This window comes from Anser anser (genome assembly GCF_964211835.1).
Source record: "Anser anser genome assembly, chromosome: 3".
In the NCBI taxonomy this organism is placed as follows: Eukaryota; Metazoa; Chordata; class Aves; order Anseriformes; family Anatidae; genus Anser; species Anser anser.
This window is the reverse complement of record NC_139722.1, coordinates 96,185,943-96,206,610: the sequence shown is the minus strand read 5'-3', so window position 1 is coordinate 96,206,610 and position 20,668 is coordinate 96,185,943. Positions and strand designations below refer to the sequence as shown.

Below are 20,668 nucleotides of genomic sequence, written 5' to 3'. Positions count from 1 at the left end.
GATTTTGTAGTAATGATTATTTAATTACATGTACTTGAAGTAAGTTGTAGTAGTTCAATTTTAAAAATCTTTTTGAAAATCTGATTCAGGAGAGTGACATCTTTTGGTTCAATATCTGTGTTATGTTTGTATGATGTTTTTCTTTGTGCGAACCATGACGTGTCCAAGTCCTGGCTTTTCTCATACTTCTACAGTTAAGATCTCCAGGATATGATGTCCTGAAACAGTTAAGTAACATGAAAGATACTTAAAAACTATATATTAACAGATTGAAATGAAGTGCTCTGAGGTTATTTATAAAATATAGAACATCACCCACAATGTGTCTGTCACAGATGGAAAAAATGAATGTATTGACAAGTGTGTAGTCCATTGAATAAGTTTATAGACATAAAATCCTACCCACAAGTGCTAGAAATTAAGTTTGTCTCCAGTACTGGATGTGAATTAGCTTAAACAGAAGCATAAGTCCCATTAGGCAGATGAGTCTTTGTTGCCTGTGTATCAGAAGAAAGTCGTTTACTTTGTTTTTCTGAGAATATTCCTGAACCATTAGCCAGACAGCATGGTGCAGTTCTATCTTATGCTTTTGGTAGGAATGAATATATACCACACTTTCCTTTCAAAATGAATGTACTAAAGAAACTTGCCACGTACAATCAGATTTCAGAAGAACAGGAGCTTGGTTTGCAGTCTGCTTCCAGACTCCTAAGTGTACAGGCTTTTTCATGTCTTAGTGGTACTATGCATATTTAGACTGGCTGTTTTCATTAAGTCCTAAGAAAAAACAGAGACTGAAGTGATTTTCTGTGTACTTAGAGAGATACCTGCACTGCTTAGCTTTTCAAAGTACATGGCATGGCTCTATTTGAGGACAGGTTTTTATTCTTGCAGTAGCTCACAAAATTCAGAAAAGCTCTAGGGGCCAATTGAACATTTAAGTTCTTCACATCTTCAGTGAAGGAAGAAAATGCTTATAATCTAAAATATCAAAGGTGGATGATGACTTTAATTCTGCACTTGCCATTTGTTTTTGTACCTTACTATGTTGGTGTTGGTCGTGTCCTATAGATAAATATTCCTATACTAGTAGACTGTGTGTTGTCTACCTAATGAGCCTCTGTTTTTTGTTTCTCATTTTGCAGTAGAAGTTACTGATGGAGTAGCCAAGCTGAGATTTAGGTTTCCATATAAATGTGAATCATTGTCATGTCTTTACACTTTACTGTTCTCCCAAGAAATAACATAATTTTAATAACAAATACAGTGCAAGTTAAATTTCTGAAAACACTGTTGTTTCAGTCACATGCACATACACAGATTGTTCTGTTCATTCAAATGGACTTGGGAAATGATTATGTTGTATATAGTAACTTTCTTGTGCTGTAGCGTTATATATCACTTCGTGAGTGGGTATAACTAGTCAACAAACATCAATTTTAATAGTATGATTGGTGTTAACAATACAGATAATGTAGTGGTTGAGAGCAAGAGGTGAAAAAGAAATAAATATAGTAGGTAGCATTGTTTCATAACAATTTCTGTTTTGGGGGTGTATTCAGAATACAAATTGGATAGGATTTTTAATTGCTAAAGCTGGTTAAGTGTAAAATTAATTTTAATGTGGCTTCAGTGAAGTTAACTTTGATATAGTTGAGAAGCAATTTAAAAACCCCACTGGTTATTTACATTTTGGTTTCAAGTTTATAATCACATTTTATTAAAGTTCTTCGATACTACTCCTAAGACTGTGTCCTTAAAACAAATTCAAATGCTGATGTTAAGGGAAGATACTTATTTTACTGACACTGCAGTATGAAATATAAATGGATAACTGCTGATTATTAAGTACTTTTTGAGCGTGTGTGTGTGTATATATAAATGTACAATGTCACTTTTAAACATAGCATAAGAAGTACACAGAGAAAAACATTGTGAGTAATAAGTGTTTTGTCCCATCTACCTTTTGACAGGAGAATTAGATGACAGAGAACAGGCAAAGCTGGAAGTAAAAGTATGGGATCCAGATAGCCCCCTTACTGACCGTCAGATTGACCAGTTTTTAGTTGTAGCACGGTAAGATTAAAATCCTCTAATAAAAAAAAAAATTCCTTTTCCTTTTTCTACTGACTATTTATTCCCCTATATCGTGTTACTCAATTTGTTTACCATTTTGTGAGCCCTTCTGTTTCCCACGGTTAGCTAAAAGAGAGAATCAGACCATAACCTTCTGCATATTTATTGAGTTTACCAGTACAGAAGAGAGAGAAAAAGAGTTATACTAGACTGCCTGTATTTCAAGCTACAGTAGAACTTGATATTTTAAATGTAGATATCATTCTGTTTTCCCATCAGGGTGAACAAAATAACATTTCAGTGGTAATATTTCAGTCTTGTGCTATAGTGTTTGGAATTTCATAATGTAATATAAAGTAGAAATGAAGATGATGTAAACAAATGAAATGGATGTAGAACTTGCCAGATTTGCGTATAAGTTGACTAATATGCAGTGCAGTTATTTCAAATGAACATTGAAATTAAAGCTGTGAAGTGATGCATTTCATTAGTAAAAAGAAAATCTGGTCAGTTCAATTTTATAAATTAACATGTGGTTATGCATACTTATTTGGGGAACATCAAAGCCCTTGGAATTCATAAATACCTTTTAAAATAATTTCTCCACTTTACAGAATTTAGAAAGTTTTAATGTTTTTAATGAAGAACAACTCTATGCTCGTAAAATAAAGCATGTTTTTCTCATCCTCTAATTCATAGTTAAAAATATAGCACAAAGTTACTGTTCTACCTTAAAAAAAAAAAAAAAAAAAAAGGTGCTGGCAGCAAACCGTTAATTAAGGTTAATGGAGGGATGTTACCCTGAGTCATTCCATCTTTTTTTTTTCCCTCTAACCTGGTTGCAGAGCATAGTCTCAAATCTTATTAGGCAAATATTCTATTCATGTTGTTTCCAATTTTTGTTCTTTATTCCTTCTCCCATTTGAAAAAAACATTTCAAGAAGCAGCTGGGGGGGAAGGAGGGAGAAATTGCTTTATATTTTCCAGCTTACATGTACAATGAAATGGGTTGCTGACTGATTGTCTTACTCTTCCAGTTTTGATTGACTCATAGGCTATTCTGAGTTGGAAGGGGCCCACAAGGATCATGGAGACCAACTCCTAGGTCCACAAAAGTCCTGATTTTTGGGTGGTTCTATGTCTGAGAGTATTGCCCAAATGCTTCTTGAACCTCCGGCAGACTTGCTTCAGTGAAGCCTGTCCCAGTGCCCGAGTGCCCTCTGGGTGCAGAACCTTTCCCTAACCCCCAGCCTGACCCTCCCCTGCCCCAGCTCCATGCCGTTCCCTCGGGTCCTGTCGCTGTCCCCAGAGAGCAGAGCTCAGCGCCTGCCCCTCCGCTCCCCTCGTGAGGGAGCTGCAGGCCGCCATGAGGCCTCCCCTCAGCCTGCTCTGCCCTGGGCTGAACGAACTAAGGGACCTCAGCCACTCCTCATACTTCTTTCCCTCTAGGCCATTCACCATCTTAGTTCTCTTTTTGACACTCTGATAGTTTTATGTCCTTCTTGTATTGTTGGGCCCCAAACTGCACTTAGTGCTTGAGGGGAGGCTGGACCAGCACAGAGCAGAGCTGGACAATCCCTTCTCTGGACTGGTTAGCAGTGCTGTGCTTGATGCACCCCAGGGTACGGTTAGTCCTCCTGGCTGCCGGGGCACACTGTTAACTCCCATTCAACTTGACGTCAATCAGAATCCCTAGATTCCTTTCTTTGGGGCTGTTCTCCACTCTCTTGTCCCCCAACTTGTACGTAAATCTAGGGTTAGCCTTTCCCTGGTGCAGAATCTGGCACTTACTCTAAAATTTCATGTAATTGGTGATTGCCTAGCCCTTTAGTCTGTTAAGATCGCTCTACAAGGCCCCTCTACCCTTGACAGATTCAACAGCTGTTCCTAATTTAGTGTTTTCTGCAAACTTACTTAGTATGCATTCAAGTCCTGTGTCTAGATCATTTATAAAAACACTGAAGAGAACTGGCCCCAAAACAGAGCCCTGGGAAACCCCACCAGTGCCTGGCTGCTGGCCTGATGCAATCCCATTTCCTATAAACCTGACCCATCAGGCAGTTGTTCATCCATTGTGTTGTGTACTTGTCTAACTGTACGCTGGAAATTTTGTCCAGAAGGATACTGTGAGAAACAGTATTGAAAGCTATGTTGAAATCCAAAAAGATTACATCTTCTGGCTTCTGTTGGTCAATGGTAGATCTGGTAGATGGTAGATCTTGGTAAATGTTAATCCAGCTATGTTTCTTTCTCCCTCACTTAGTAGCGCTGTGTCCTTTTTATATAGTAAAAGTTGCCTGCCTCTTTTGAATTTTCAAGCAAGCCAAAGGGGTGTAAGTGTGATCATGCATCTTTTCAGAAGATTACAATGCCTGGTGGGTGCTCCATAGAACATAACACAGAAAATAGAACTACTTCTAATACCAGCAATATCTGCGTGTGTATGGGCAGACAATACAGAATGCCATCAAAATACTGTGTGCAAAGATGAAGAGTTATAAAACTGATGATGTGCATCTTTGAAGAGTTCATTTATTGCCTTCACATCCTTCAATCTCCCTTACTGCAACTACACTGGGGAGTTTAAGAAGTATACTGTGAAGCTGAAAATCTTTCCAGAAGAGAACGTTGGTACCACAGAGCAGTCTACTGGGAAGTGATAGAGAATAAATGATTGAATTTTTCTTGAAAAAACAACTCTTCTTCCCCTTATCTAAGACATCCTGTGCAGTGCTGTGCACGTCCTGATGAAGACTACATTTATTTAAAAGTTGATAAATTTCTGTTCACAGGGTTCCTGTTATGGTTAGAACGGGTCCTGGCCATACCAAGATCCTGTGATAGGTCAATCACTAATGCTGACCAACACCTTATTAGAGATTGTCACTTTATTGATGGTCTTCCACAAACCTCCACTCATCTTTGCTACTTTTCAACAGACAAACTCTTTCCAGGCTCCTATATACTTACTTTCACAGGCTGCAAGAGCAGATTTTTGTTGCACTAAGTAGTTCCCTGACAGACTTTCACTGATTTTTAGAGCAACAATTCTCCTATGACAATTGTGGCAGGTTTTAATTCAGTATGTTTTATACTTGTAGGCAAAAGCTTTTATTATACTGTACCAGTAAAAGCTACTTGAGTAACAGAGTTAATATTATGATTTGATAAACTGTGCTTACAGACTCAGATCTCTGCTGTATACTGACTGCAATTATCTGGGCATTGGCTGTGCCTGCTGGGTTTCCAATAAGAATGTTATTTCTATTACTTAGAAGTTGTTTGATTTTTGCAAATTTAAAATTCCGGTATTAAGAAATTTCCTCAAATGTTTTCCTATATGTAATTTTGTTTAAGTGGGTATATGCAACGTGTATATGACATTTTAAAAGCCCTTTTGAATGTTAAATCAGGGGCATTGAGCATTTCTTCTCATTTTTTTTCAGTCTACTTTGATTGAAGAAAGAGTTGCTTTTGAATTTACAGGCATCAGCTTTTTCAGCCACCCAAGCACACTTTGTTCTTTAAGAGGTGGTTCTTTTTCTATTTGTGTTGCACATTTGCAAGAACACTTAGATTCGGCTTTGACCGCTTATTCTGACAGGATTTGAGTACTGTATCAGGAGTAAAAGGCCTTTTATCCTATGTTTATATGCTTGGTCAGTCCCTGGTCCTGTCTCTTTGGTCGTTAAATACTAGCATGCAATAATCTGCTGGATATAAAGATAAAAAAAATATGCATGTCCTTTCCAGAAATCAGAGGCAGCAGGGTCAGAAAAATCTACAGAGCTTTTGCAAAGTCTAAGAGTACTTGTCAGGAAAGATCCTTAACCTCAAGCTCTCTGATGAGTCTTACTTGATTTTGTGGATTTAAAAATCTTGAAAGTACAACAGTGCTGCTGCTGAAGCATAATTTGGACAAGGGCTCTTGCTTGAAGTAGCAAAAGCAACTGTTAGAAGCTGGAGGCATCAAACTGATGTGTTCTGGTTTTGAGTTGTTTTTTGGGTAACACACTGTCAGTTATACTCTGGCAATGAGAATTCTAACACCCTTTTCCACTCCATTCAAATAAGTTAAAACTTCAATAACCAATTTTTATCCTGTCATATGTATTGACAACAGTTCTTCTGTGTCTACTGGCTTCAAAGAACAGGATCCAAGAAGCTGCAACAGCCATTTATAGATCTGTTTACATTAGCAAATAGTACAGTCCAGTGGAAATCTATTTGTAGAATAAAATGTTTGGTGCTCACAAACCAGCATCTACAGTACTGTGCGCATTTTGAGCAGTTTTATTTTGAGGCTACTTCCAGTCTGGTCCTGTGGACTACATATCTAGTAGTATGTGAAATTAGTGTTTAACAGAAATCCAGTTTGTGTGCTCCAGGATAATTTTGATGTTGGACAGGGTGCAGTAGTGTAGATGCTGGAGATGCTCACTTTGAAATTCCAATCCTAATTTGAACTTGAACACTAATATAAATGCACAGTCTTCTCCAATCATCTCTCTCTGTCATTCCTAATATACACAGAATACTTAATTACCTTGTGAGAACTCCATAATATTCCATGGTATTAGGAAATAGACACTTTCCTATTGTGTATATGTTTTTTGTTTGTTTATTTTGTCAAGGAGTTGAAAACGAGTCCTGACCAGACTCAAGTTTAGGAGGAATTTTAGGTTCCAGTCTGGACAGATGCCAAGAGCTGTAGATCTGGATATCCCAGCTCTCAGCACCCCCCCCCCCCCCTTTTTTTTTTTCATTTTCATTTACTTTGTCTGTTAATTTGGTCTACAACTCATTACGTGGTAAGTTCTTGGTACCTCCTAATTCTGTTTAGTTTCACCACATCGCGAAGTATATGTTAGGTCAACAGCTTAGTTCTTTTATTCTGCTTCATCTAATTAGGTCATTGACATAGTCTTCCAGAAGGAGCACATCTCTAAACCAAGCTGTTTTCCAGAAGGACACTTCTCGTCCTAGCTAATTTCTTACTCAACCAGTATTTAGAAGACTAATTAAAACACCCTTAAAAACATTTGATCTCTACCTCAAAATTTCATTATATTATTTCTTTGACATGAAAATGTCATTTAATATCTCTGGCTAATCTAAAATATTTTCCTGCATTTTAATGCTTGCTTAATTTTTGATGTAGAATCAGAGAAGAATGGAAATTTGTGTTTAGTCATTTGTATTAGATCTTGATCCTTCCTGTGTTGTTTCCGCTTTTCCATTTTCTCCAAGACAGTGACTATATTAATTTTCTGTTGGTTACTATTGATTTAATTGTAAGTGTTCATAGTATATGGAGATGTATTTATTACACAATTCGTCTTACAACGAGGAAGGGAATACAATGCAGCTTCAATTAGTAATGTTTACTCACATTCGGAAAAAGAAATAAATCTTCAACAGAGGACAATAAGTAAAAACTTACTTTTAATTTGTATTTTTATCTAAAAGTGTGCTGAAATAATCTTCTCTGGTACTGCTCTTGCAAGTTGATTCAACATAATTAGCGGCAGCTCACAAGATTCCCCAAGCTCATCAATGAAAATAAATACATAAAAAGTCATTAGTTTGAAAGCTTCGATATTGATGTGCTTCAGGAATCTCTTTAGGAGGTGAGAAGTAAGAGGAATTGAAGTTGATTAAAGAGGTAAAGAAATTCAATGGCTGAATTGCAACATAAAATTGTGCTAAAGATGGTGAAAAATCTTGATGCTGGTGCAGCACTGGTAAGACTAGAATTCACCTTGTTAACAGCAAGGCAAATTATAACATTTAATGGTAAACAGATGGTTTTGAAATTAAAAAAATATGTTCACATCAAGTGTACTAGGAGTATGAAAAATACTGTTTCTACCTGTCTGTCATGCTTGGCCAAAACAAGTTTATTCCTTTGTGCATTTAGCCTTATTATAATTGTTCTTGACCAAATTAATCTGAAAGTAACTAATTCAGACTTGGGGGTGAATTTCCTTTTTCATTTGTTTTGTTAATTTTGACCTGTTGCCTTACAAAGAAAAAATCTAAGCGGCAGCATTTTCTTGGACCTTATTTTTGAGGGGATGATAGGTAGAGGCTGTAAGTATCATACTCTGACTATGAAATTGCAGGTCAGTGTACAAATAATGGCTTAAATCGTATCCGGTGATTTAAACTACTTGTATCTCTCAGTATTTCTGTTGAATAACAAGTATTTCACATATCTTCAGTTTCTACTTAATAATGAAATTGAAGGTTAGTTGTGATACATGGGGGGGACATTACATATAATGCTACTCCCCACCCTGACTTAAGAGAGTCTTTCAGAGAAAGAGTAGCAGCAGGTGATTTCGTGTTTATCTTGTCATCTCTCTTGCGCTCTAAACCTCTGAAATGAGAATAATGAAGCATAGCACTGGACAGACAGTTGCTTAGAACTGCAGTGAAAATGTGCCCTCTGGAGCAGCATCATTTTACTATTACTATGTTCTTCATGTCAGATTTTTCATTATCCAGTAGTAAGAATCTCAGGGGTATTTTTCAACTTTAATTAGTATTGTGTTGATTAAATACATCTCCAAGAGGTACTTTTTCTTCTTTCCAAGAATTTAAGTAACATAAGACTCTCAAAGGAGCAGTCAGGTATTAATTGGCTGTTTTTTAAAATGCTGTTACTGATAGCAGGCTAAGAGGTCATTTTTAGGACCATTTCCAACACATAGTGAATGAATGGGAACGTTGGTGTAATAAGCAAAACAAAAGCTTTCTTAATATGTAGAAAACCACCAAAGATCTACTCAGCTACTTTGCTCAAACACTTTTAACTCGGATGTGAGGCGTCTCATTCATTATTTTGCAAATATGTGAGGAAAACTGAATTTGCAGATTCACAGATATATAAAAGTGGTCTGGAGGACAAACAAATTTGTCTGGAGTATACATACTGCTCATCTCATATCTCTGAAACAGAGAAACAATGTTGACAAGGGAACAACTTGAAAATAGACATGTTACAAAGGATGTCTGTCTCGCCTGGATTTTTGAGAATACAAGGCAGAAGAAAAACAGAGCTGGATCCAGAACTTTCTGGATCTGATTTGATGCTGGAGTGCTATTGCTACCTGTGAGACTAGTTCATGCTGATTATAATCACCATGGTTCCAGATTTTCTTTGGTAAGTAACAACCTTTTTCAGAACTAGTTGCTGATGAGAAATTGAATCTTCTATGCAGTCTCTTGCTGTTGCTGCTTGATAATTACATTGGCAGCCCTCTAATACTAACCTTAAGTGAAAATTTGAAAATTACTGCCTCTTTGTCTTCAGTCCTGTTCGTATTATTACAATAGTTCCTGGAGTTCATAGAGAGTTACAGGATGGTTGAGGTTGGAAGGCATCTCTGAGATGATCTAGTCCAACCCCTTTTTCAAAACAGGGTCAAGTAGAGCATGTTGCAGAGGTCCATGCTGGGTAGGCTTTTGAGCATCTCCATGAATAGAGACTGCATGACTTCTTTGGTTAACTTGTTTCAGTGTTTGACCGCTATCTGATTTTTTTTCAAGTGTTTAAATTGGACTTTCTGTGTTCAATTTTCTGTTCATAGCATTTTTTTGTTTCACTGGGTGCTGCTGAGAAGAATCTGGCTCAGTATTGTTTACTGTCTTCCATTACGTTGATGTGAATAAGATCTTCTCCGAACCTTCTCTTCTCTGGGGAAAACAACACCAGGTTTCTCAGCTTTTTTTCAAATGATAGATTTCCAGTTCCTTATTAGTTTTGATGACCCTTGCTGGACTTGTTCTAACATTACCTTACCTTTCTTGTGCTGGGGAACATAGAACTGGACATAGCACTTGACTCAGTGCTGGTGAGACCACATCTAGAGGGGAGGGATCACCTTCCTCAGTCTGCTGGTAATGCTCTTCCTAAGGCAGCCAGAATGCTGTTCGTTGGCCTTGCTGCAAGGGTACATAGTTGACTTACGGTCATCTTGTCCACCAGGACGCCCAGATCCTTTTCTGCCGAGCGTCTTCCAGCCACTTGGTCCCCAGTGTGCACACATTTCTGGAGTTATTCCCCTCCAAGTGCAGGATTCGGCCTTTCCCCCTTGTGGGTCTTCATTGGGATTCCTATCAGCCCATTTCTCCAACCTGCTTAAGCTCCTTCTCATGGCAGCACAACTCTCTGGTCTGCCAGCCGCTGCTTCCAGTTTTTGTCAGTTCTGCTTGCCTCAAAGGTGTGGGTGTGGCACATTGTAAACAGGTGAAGAACTAAAATCGTGTCATTCCTTTGGAATGGATGTGGGATCTCAAATTTTGCAGGAGTATAGGTCCACAGTAATGGTTTTAATAGCTTTTATTATTATTATTTTAATGGAAACTGACAGGAAATTAATTGGTCAACATTTTTCAGTAACTTTAGTTGTAGATATTAATAGTGCAAAAATGTTCAAAACATCTGAAAAGTTCCGAGTTTTGCAGGAGCTGTTTGTATGTGACAGTAACTAGTTTGTGGTCAGTTTTGATTTTTGTCTTAGTGCAATTATTAGTTGCTGCTTAGTGCACAGGGCAAGTGAAAGGAGGGAATAATTTTAATAATAGGAAAATTAGTAATTGTCTGACTATAACAGTGCCAAAAGTGATGGACATCCTTATGAATCCTCACACCATCAGATTCTCATGTATGTGGTTGTCTTTACACGGACTGTGTTTAAATCTTGGCAGCAGTTCTGTGAAATAACTTTGATACCTCATTTAATATACCCGTGGCTATGTCTTGTATCCAGTCTCTTGTCATCTTCTTGATTACTTAATTTCTTTGACAAGCATAGTCTTCTCAAACCTAAATGTACTGCTTGAAAGTTCATTCTCTGCTGCTCTGATCCTCCAAGTAGATAGTGGTCCCTGTCTCTGTCATCCCCTTTATTTTCTCACAGTCTCTCATGCTTACAAAACATTTTACAAACCTTAAACTGATACAAGACCACTGCGTACTATACTAATTGCATTCCAGTGTATATTCCTGCATCTGCCTATATCCATCTTGTGTATTTAATTTAATGTCTTAAACTTGGCTACAAGAAATGTGGAGCGATGTATTTTCTGTGTTCAATTTGTAAGCTGAAGATTTTACAAATATAGGGCTCTTAGGCACAGCAAAATGACAACTACTTCAGCCACTTCAGCCCTAGGGAGTTCACTGCCAGTTTTTTTTGGTTGTAGATATATTTTGCTGAATTTGTAGATTTACTCCATAGTCTTAGATTCTGGCACTAGATTATTTTGATTTTTGTTATGGTCCTACAGTTGTCAGCTGCTATCTCTGTTACAAGTCCCTGAGAGAACTTTCTTGGTTCATCTTTAAGATAATTAACACGAACAAAATCTAAGGTAACGCTGGATTATTTGGTCTAGCTCCAACACCTGCTTGCTGATACAGCTTCAACAGAAGTCAGTCCCTGTAGATAGCACCAATAGTTTATCATTCTTGTCCATCTCACAGCCACGTGTCATTCATCGTCTGTATGTTTTTTGAGTTGAGCTCATCTGAGGAGGATTGGAGCATGTTGGTTTCTGTCTAAAGTCTCGCTGTTTGTAATTACTCGCTCTTGTTACTAGTGGCTTGAGCACAGTTTCTGGTTTTGTGAGTTTATTTATTGTTACTCTTAAATTAAACATGACTCCAGTTACGTGTTATAATTATTTGGATTTTACTAACTTAATGAAACATTTCTTAGTCTTCTTACACTAAAGAATCTGTTTTAAAAAAAAAGTATTTGGAGTCTGGCTGTTCAGGCTGTTTCGGCTGAATGGTAAGTTTAGTTTTGCTGGGAGGTAATAGAGTATCATCTGGAAATGGGTATTGAGTATTTTTTCTTTCATTTAAAAATCATTCTTTGGTATTATTAGGGAAAAAAAAATTATGCAAGGAAAAATCACAAAGGAAATGTTTGACCTTTATATCAATATTCTCCTCATGCCTGTGTTTTGAATTAAAAAGAGACAAAAAGTAACGTATTTTAACTATTTCTAAAAATGAATATTTAAATTCGGATTTGACTGCATGGCTAGATTATACAGAGCACTGCATTATTATTGTGTGAAGTTTTGAGACTAGGTAACTATAACAGTCAAATGCTGTAGAATTCCTACGTTTTCTTGGGTTGTTTGAAAAGCTCAGTCTTCCAAAAGTTTCCAGGAAAGTTGATTTTGAGATACAGCCACAGATGACCCATCCTTCCCCCTTATAAACAGCACGCTGCCTGTGCTTTATGGTGGCTCTGGGTGGTTTTTCGCTCACATATCCCATAGTCCTGCCCAGCATTCCTCTGGTGGTTGCGAACCTCTCCTACTCAGTACTGCATTGCAAGTGATACCAACTAGTACCTCAGCTCTTGCCTCTTCATCACTTATTTGACATAAACCTAGCTTTATATTGTATCTTAATTTTTATGTTACATTCTGGGCAACGTGATTCACATGTGTTTGGGCCTTGAAGTCAGCCTAGAAATTTTGAAAGCAACTTGATGTAGTAGAGAGTGACTTTTGAGAACATATTCTTTGTAATTTCCATAGCATACTCCTTTTGTTTTATAAATATGGTAAAATATCGGTAACTATGGAAAAGGAAGATAAGCTAGTAGGCAGCATCAGAAGGGAAATGCAGTCATGCTGCCTTACTGGTTTGAGCAGTAATGACAGAAGGATTACCGCAAAGATTGTTAGCTACAACCCTTATCAATGCCAGCATGCTTAAAGAGGTTGACTATCAGGAAACGTGTTCACAATAGAGTCTGACTCTTGGGACTGATCTCTGGATGGATAATGTTTTATAAACAGCCAAACGTGTTAAAGAAAAAAAAAGTCACATTTGCTATTTCTGCAGAGAAATAACAATGGTTCTGGAAGAACATTTGAATGTAGCTTATAATACATCTTACTGACTCCACAGTCTGTAGAAATTTAAGCAGTTAAAATCTGGAGTATGTGAATCACTGTCGTTTAATCTTAATTGTGTCTTAAAGGTTTTTGGCAGAGAGTACTGAAATGTATTCAGTATTAAGTGTTTTGAGATTTAAGATAAAATTGTGATAATAGATATCGGTACCAGTTTTTCCACTATCAGTGATATATCTTAGTGAATAAAACTCTTGATACCCATTTTTTTTTTTCTTACTGAATATTAGGTTTATAGTACACAATAACGTGACAGTTTGTGCGTGTTGATCTCTAATTGACTACGTCATTATTATAACTCTGCTCTCACAAATTTTGTGGGACGTGATTGTTGAATGAAACATCAGTCCTTAGTCCAGAGGCTTACAGTATATTAAAAATGTTAGGTGCTGTAATTTGATACTTAATTTAGAGGGACTTGCATCATGTTGTAACTGCAGCAAATCATTTTTTCAATTATCATAGTGACACAATGCACTGAGAATTGGTTATCAAACTCAGGGTACTGGAGCAGTTAATTATCTTTCTCATGTTATTGCATCTTTGCTTATTTCCTTATGATATGCTCAGTCCAGTCAAATTCTTTTATGCGTCTTTACCTTCACCATGTATCTTACGTGATATGTGCTGTGTGCTTTGAAGAATAGTTTGCAGTTTAGAACGGTCACTGTCATGCTAGTCATCCATCTCCATGCCTTATATTTTATTACTGTGATACGTCTAATAAATGCTACATACAAAGGTGCAACAAAAAGGTAAAAGTTTGGAGAAAAAGTTGTCCAGTTTCAGTAACACTGGGATGCTTTTATTAAGTAGGCTGAGAGAGCCACGTGTTCATTATTACTTTATACCTGTGACAAAAATACGATTTGGGAGGTACTACTGTGCTTTGCTTTACTAATGGAAGTAGTAGACATGCATTACTGAAGTGAATAAAGTGTTATTTCCTCACTGGAACATGGTGAACCCCTTTTTAAAATTATATTGTACAGTGGTTTGGCTTTCTAATTTTTAAGAATAGTAGTTGCAGTTTTTTAAAAAAAAAAAGGCAAAACGAGTCTTTGGCTTCACAATAAATAAATTGGTACATAAGAATTTCCCTGAATGTCATTTGTTTCCATGCTGTTTCAAATGAGTTGTTCTTGTACATAGGATGTTCCTTTTTGGGGGGAGAAGGTCAGAATTTTTACATTTGTTGGTTTGCTTTTATAAAATGACCCTTTGTTAACAAAGATCTGAATGGGACATTTTAAAATGGCACCTTTGTGGATATGGCATAATCTGGTAATAAAAAAGAGGTTAAACCTTTTAAATGTTTATGCGTTTACTGTTTGTTCTTTCTCTGTTGTAGTGCGGTTGGCACGTTTGCTCGAGCACTGGACTGCAGTAGTTCTGTCAGACAACCTAGTTTACACATGAGTGCAGCTGCTGCTTCCCGAGACATCACACTGGTAGGTAGTTTGTTAAAAATCCTACAACTTCTTTATGTGTGTGAATTCAATAGTATCTTGTTACTTCAGAGTCTGCCCCCCAGATGTCTGTTTTCCTCTAGATACCTGCGTGGAAGCTCGTGTATATGGTAGATAATTCTGTGCATTTTCTGTAACCTTGTAGTCATGCTGTAAATGGTTTGTTATCTATTTAAATATATCTTCACATGTGATGATTTGCATGGGAGGGTGGATAATACTCATTGTACACAGCTTCAGTCAGTTCAGTAGTGGGATTTAAAATACATTTTAATAAAGCTAAATGTTGTTTAGATTATATCTTACTATAACTGTATCTACAAATTTTCTATAGTATAAATAATCAGACTTTGTAAGCAACTTTTTGAAGAACATTTTACTTAGGATATCCTTAGGATGTTTACTTGATTTGTTGAAGTAGTTGCTATAATATCATGGAAACATAGAATGGTTTGGGTTGGAAGGCTTAAAGACCATCTGATTCCAACCCCCTTGCTGTGGTCAGGGACACCTCCCACCAGACCAGGTTAGCCAAAGCCCCATCCAGCCTGGCCTTGAACACCTCCAGGGATGGGGCATCCACAGCTTCTCTCGGCAACCTGTTCCGGTACCTTGCCACCCTCAGGGTACAGAATTTCTTCCTAATATTTAAATGTACCCCCTTTCAGTTTAAAACCATTACCATTTAAAAGCATCTAAGCACCTACATCTTTTAGAGAAAGTTTAAAAATATTTTAATTACAGACCAAAGTTTTGTCTTTGCATATTCATAGCTGAAATGACAAGATGTGCTACAGTGATAAAAGCGTGCCAGGAAAACTATGTGCAAACAAAATCTTACTGTTTCATAGAATCAAGTATGATTTTGTCTTTCCAAAGGCACCAGCAGAAGGTGTCTATTTTTTTTAAATATTTGTGTACAGAATCATGGAGATGATAGCTAAGCCTTAAGTAGGTCTATTACTCATCAGATAATTGAGAATTTGAACTAGAGGACTCTCAAGGAAACTAGCAGATCACTTTAAAATAGTTGAAGTACTGCCTTACACAGTGGGTAACTGAGAGCTCCTGGAATTCAGTACCTCAAGATTTTGTGGGAAGAAACAATGTTTGTAGGTTAAAAAAGGGGTTAGAAAAATTATGGGCAATGGATCCATAAGTAGATACTAAGGAGAACAAGGAGAAGTGCACAATCTGGCATTCCTAATTCCCAGGGCTTACAGGTGCTTGTGAAAGAAATGGGAATTAACCTTAGAAAGTTCTTAGATTTGCTAGCTTATTTTCTCTAAGTGACAGTTCCTTGTGATTCTGACAAGGACAGAATACTTGGCTAGATGGATGACTGATCTGACTCAGTAGGTCAGATCTTTTATTCCAGATAAATCATATTCATTAGTATGATGAGAAATACACAATTTCTTATATTTTACCATGTGCTCTCAAAGACTATTAAACAGGAAACGAACTTAGTCTGGGCTACTGTAGTGCAGTAAAGGAAGGCAGTGGTAAAATGTAAAAATGGTTTTCAGTAATTTTCAAGAGATTCTTCTATATTCAAAAGCTGCTTCTTCTGTTTCATGCTTGCTGATATGATGTTACTGACGTTCCTTTCACATTAAATGCTTTAGTTTTTCCATCAAACAACTCTTCCATTTGACATTTTTTATTTAATAAGATTCCTTTGGATGAAGATTTTCTCTTAAATCCCACAGAATGCCTGTCCTTCTTACTGTATTCAGTGATTAAGAGAATAGATTCATCCTTATAGCAGTTTCTTTGTATTTGAAAGTACGTGTGCAGTGCTGCTAATAAAGGGATACATTTAACATTTGAGTGCCATATAAATGTTTCTCCATTGCAAATGATCCATTAAGTTCCATTACACTTAATGAAAGGCATATCTTATAATGAGGCACCAGAGGAGCCACCCCAGGTTTAATTATTGTGTCTGTCTGTTCTTTCTCATTTTCCTACCCCCTCAGTTTTTTAAAACCCTCTTTTGCTCTTTGGCAAAGTACTTCCTTCTAAGTTAAGAAAAGACATGTATGTCATTTTAGTAGTTATTCTTTCATAGTTTCCCATGTTAATTAGGAACATATTTTGAGCAGCAGTTAAAGTTAGTACAGACATTTGCAGAACTTGTGGTGGATCTCACTTGTACTTTGAAAGGGATGTAGATGCATAATGCTGAGAAAATTACCCTGTCTGTATCCTTAGCGGCGGATAACCCTTGCACCTGAAGTGTTATTAATGGGGATTCTGTACATCATGTCTGTGGGTTTTCAGTGTTTCTAATGAGTTGTTTCAGATAGAGATGGCTGTAAGCAGTCTGATAAGCACAGGTTATAAACGTGAGTAAATTCTGGGGGGGTGTATGCATTAGGGAGGTCCTGTGATCTTAATAGCAAGTGAGGGGCTACTTTTCAGTCTTCCTTATCTTGAAAACCTGGGGAAGGTAATGAGATAAGGTAGGAAACAACCAAATCATCCAGAAAACGTTGCTAGAAGACATGAAACAGTATGGGTTTAACTTCTTAGTTAATAGTATGTGTGGTTTTTTTGTTACTGATAGACTGGTGAGACAACTAAAACTTGCACTTCTGGCACACTCAGACGCAGTATTTTCCTTTATAATGAAGATTGGTCTCTGAGAAGAGAAGGAAACTGGAAAGACATCCTGTTTCAAATTTCTAAATGTTGCACAGTGCATACACCGAGTGCCATTAAAGCAAAGGAGGTTGACAGAGTCATGGTGTATGCTGCTTGCTGGGGGCTTATTCTGAAGAGCCCATGCTACTTTACTATAAGGAAGTAAATCTGTTCTTGGATGTCTTTTGAAAATGTAAAGTGTGAGCAGATTCCTTCTTTCAATTTTGAACGGCAAGATGTTTTAATGAATTTTATTAGACTTCCGTGTATGTAGCGCATGAGATAAACATGTCTAAAGTGATTGAATTATTCTATCTATATTCAGTTCCCAGTTTGAGTGCTTCTTTGGAGGCAGTTCAGTCTAGTTTATTTAACTGACTACTGAAATTGCATCTATTTTGGAAACTGTTAGAGCTTGTTTGCAGTGTGTCCTGCTACTCCCTTTTTTTTCCCAGCTCCATGCTGCTCCTCTTCAGCTTAGTACATAGTTTCTTTCTTTGCCTGCTTAAGTTTGGACTTGAAGTTCCCTCTGTCTACATGGTTAATACCTTTCATCTGGTGGGACCCCTCATTTGTGCTGCACAGTGTGCTCCGGGCAAACTTGCTTAGGGAAGGGTGGTTCTTCCTTTGTTCTTCAAGGTCCTATCTGGGAGGGGCACTGGCTGACAGTTCGCCCCAGCCTTAGGTATGTCTTCCCATCAGTTGTTTCTTACAATCCTTGATTTCTTGGGTAAAGCAGATGAAAAGGAGATACTCCAGGACTTTGTCTTGGGCGCTAGCAATGTCTTTGTGCTGCTTCTGCTTTTGCTGGCACAGCTTACTCTTGGCAGTGTGGGAATCTGACTGAAGGTGGGGGCTGACAAACCTGCAGAAGGCAAAGAGTGTTACTGTGGGAACTTGTCAGTGGTTTTTTGTCACTGAGCAGTTTAGTGAAGACGCTTGTTTACCACAGAGTTCTCTGTCAATCCTCCCCCCCCCCTTTTTTTTTTCTTCATAATATCACCAGAAAAAAGCTTTACGGAATCAGTTGTTTATTATAGATGGAAAAATGAATGTAAAGCAAGAGCAAGGTCCTGATTTATTCACTTCCATTGTCATTTTTAAGAAAACTGATGTCAGTGAATAGATCTAGATACAGCAGCTGCTTGGGAAATGTGCAGAACTGTTTTTCCATGAGGGCTGCAATTTAAATAAAGATTTAAAACTGGTAACATAAACTGAGTTCAATCTTTAGGTTTGCTTTATTCATTGCTTACATGATAAGCCATAAATCCATAACTTAATTTTGCATTCCCTAATCTGAAGATTGTGGCTTTTGGATGTTACGTGACTATTTCCGTATTAGAATACTTCATGTTAACAATGGCTTATTCTCAAGGCTGGTAAATTTGGCTTGAACCATAAGTAAAGTGACTTATTGTAGGATAACAGTGACATTACTTCTTGCAGATGAAACAGTTCAAGAATCTTGTCCCTGATAGCTTTCAAAGAGGTATATTGAAAGCTGGAGAAAGACTTAGCCTACTCATAGGAGATAGCCAAAAACAATAAGGAGAAACCATTATTTGCAGTACATTTTGTATGCAGAAGCTCAACTGGAATTACTATGTAAGTGTTACACTGACACATAGTGCAAGACTGTTCCTTTCTTGCAACATTCTAGGTGTCATGAGTTTAGGACTGTGTGAGAGAGACTGCATGCTGCCCTTACAGCTCATCACTATGGTGGGACCAACATGTGGGAGCCTGATGTTATGCAGTCACACACAGTATTGCACTTTATACATCTAATACCTCCTTCAGCACAATGATTTAAGATTGTGGTGATGGGCTTTTGGGACACTGAGTCAGACAGACTTCTTGCATGTTGCTCATCTTCCCTACGGGTGGATCTGTGATGTAGTTGATTACTTTTCATGTTCCCTATCACTTGTGAGTATCCAGCGTTACTTTTAAAGTGAAGAATGCTATAACCTGTTTGCTCTTTTTCACTTTTTTAAAGGAAGGTGAAGTAAACAACAAAAAAATGATTTATCCATCTCTAGAGTTTATCAAGGGGAAAAACTTGCTTGTTTTTTCAGTGTGATGATAATGAAAGAAATAAATGACTTCTTTGTCCAGCAGTGAGAATATTAAGCACATGTTTTCTGAGGAACTGTTCAGTTACTATTTAGAAGTTAATTAAAATTGCGCCTCAGTCAGTGTACGTCACTGTCACTATTGGGTTACTTGAAACCAATTTCTACCAGCTAAAGATTCTCTAGAAATGTTTGCTGGTAATGTACAGGAACTAATTGACTAATGTCATTTTTAGTAAGCATTTCATTAAGGCATTTCCTTTCCCAAATTAAGTAATAAACAATTTATTTTCCTTGCATTCCACAGCGGGAGATCTGTGATAATAAAGACAGATTCTAAATTTAGCATTAGTTAAGGTTTATTGTATGGTGTACAGAAAATAATACACTGAATTTGTGTTAATTGAAGTGGACTGCTGTCTAATTAAACGAGCTTTTTTACTCTCTCCTTCTCCACATTAGTTTCATGCAATGGATACATTGCATAAACACAACTATGATTTGAGCAGTGCCATCAGTGTTCTAGTGCCACTTGGAGGGCCTGTCTTGTGTAGAGACGAAATGGAGGAATGGTCAGCATCAGAAGCTAGTTTATTTGAAGAGGCATTGGAAAAGTACGGGAAGGACTTCAATGACATTCGACAAGACTTTGTAAGTACTGAAGTAGAGTACTTCTTTGCTAACATGTTTTTGCATGGGTGAGCATAATTACTTTCTGTAGGTTTGGAAGATTAGCTAGAGGAGAAATTTGTGTAGTTGATACATGTAAGTAACATGCATGTACATTTTATACAGATGAGTCAATATTCTTTCTTATTTGGTGCAATTCTTTGGAAAGACGTTGGCAGAAGGTAATCTGTTCAGTGGTTTACTACCAGGTAGGACATCTCATATGCAAAGGTGTTTTGATCAGGATGTTTACAAAGACCTGGAAAAGCTCCAGAAGCTTCTCCACAATTTTCAGTGGAATTGATTGTCAGCTACATGCCTGACTCCCCTGAATGTTTTCCAAAACTCTGGGATTTCCTTCTTTGATTAGTAGAGAGAAATTCATATTCAAATAGCTTATAAAGTGCACTGCAGTGAGTTATTTTGACGTATTAGATATTTTGGCACTTCTGAAAGATGAAGCAAATGTTTTCCAATACCTTCTAACTACAGTTTTTGGTACTGAAGTGTCAGGCCATAGGACAGCAAAGCTTTAATTTGCTGAATTCTTCTGCAGAGTAATGAAATGAAATTAGTTCTGAGACTGCTGAAATTGCTAGTTATTTGTTTACAATTTTTTTCTTGCATGCTTCCTGCAGAACCTCCTTGCTTTCAATGAAAAATATTTCCTCTGTCATTCTAAATTGTTCAAGTTGGGCTTTGTGAAAAGGTTAGGATATGAGCCAGAACAATTTCATTACTTAAGACTGAAGTTGATTGAAACATTTTCACAACAATTTC

At 37.2% G+C, this 20,668-nt stretch overlaps 1 protein-coding gene across 10 annotated transcripts in view; it reads left to right on the top strand.

Annotated features, from left to right (window-relative positions):
• The window catches only part of MTA3 (metastasis associated 1 family member 3), a 199,007-nt gene that overhangs the window by 51,296 nt on the left and 127,043 nt on the right, over window positions 1–20,668 (top strand). For all 10 annotated transcript variants that reach the window (XM_083828826.1, XM_083828830.1, XM_083828832.1 and 7 more), the window contains exons 7-9: window positions 1,974–2,076; window positions 14,375–14,474; window positions 19,682–19,870. In XM_083828826.1, the coding sequence (XP_083684952.1) occupies window positions 1,974–2,076; window positions 14,375–14,474; window positions 19,682–19,870 (392 nt within the window). The remainder of the gene's footprint in view (window positions 1–1,973; window positions 2,077–14,374; window positions 14,475–19,681; window positions 19,871–20,668) is intronic.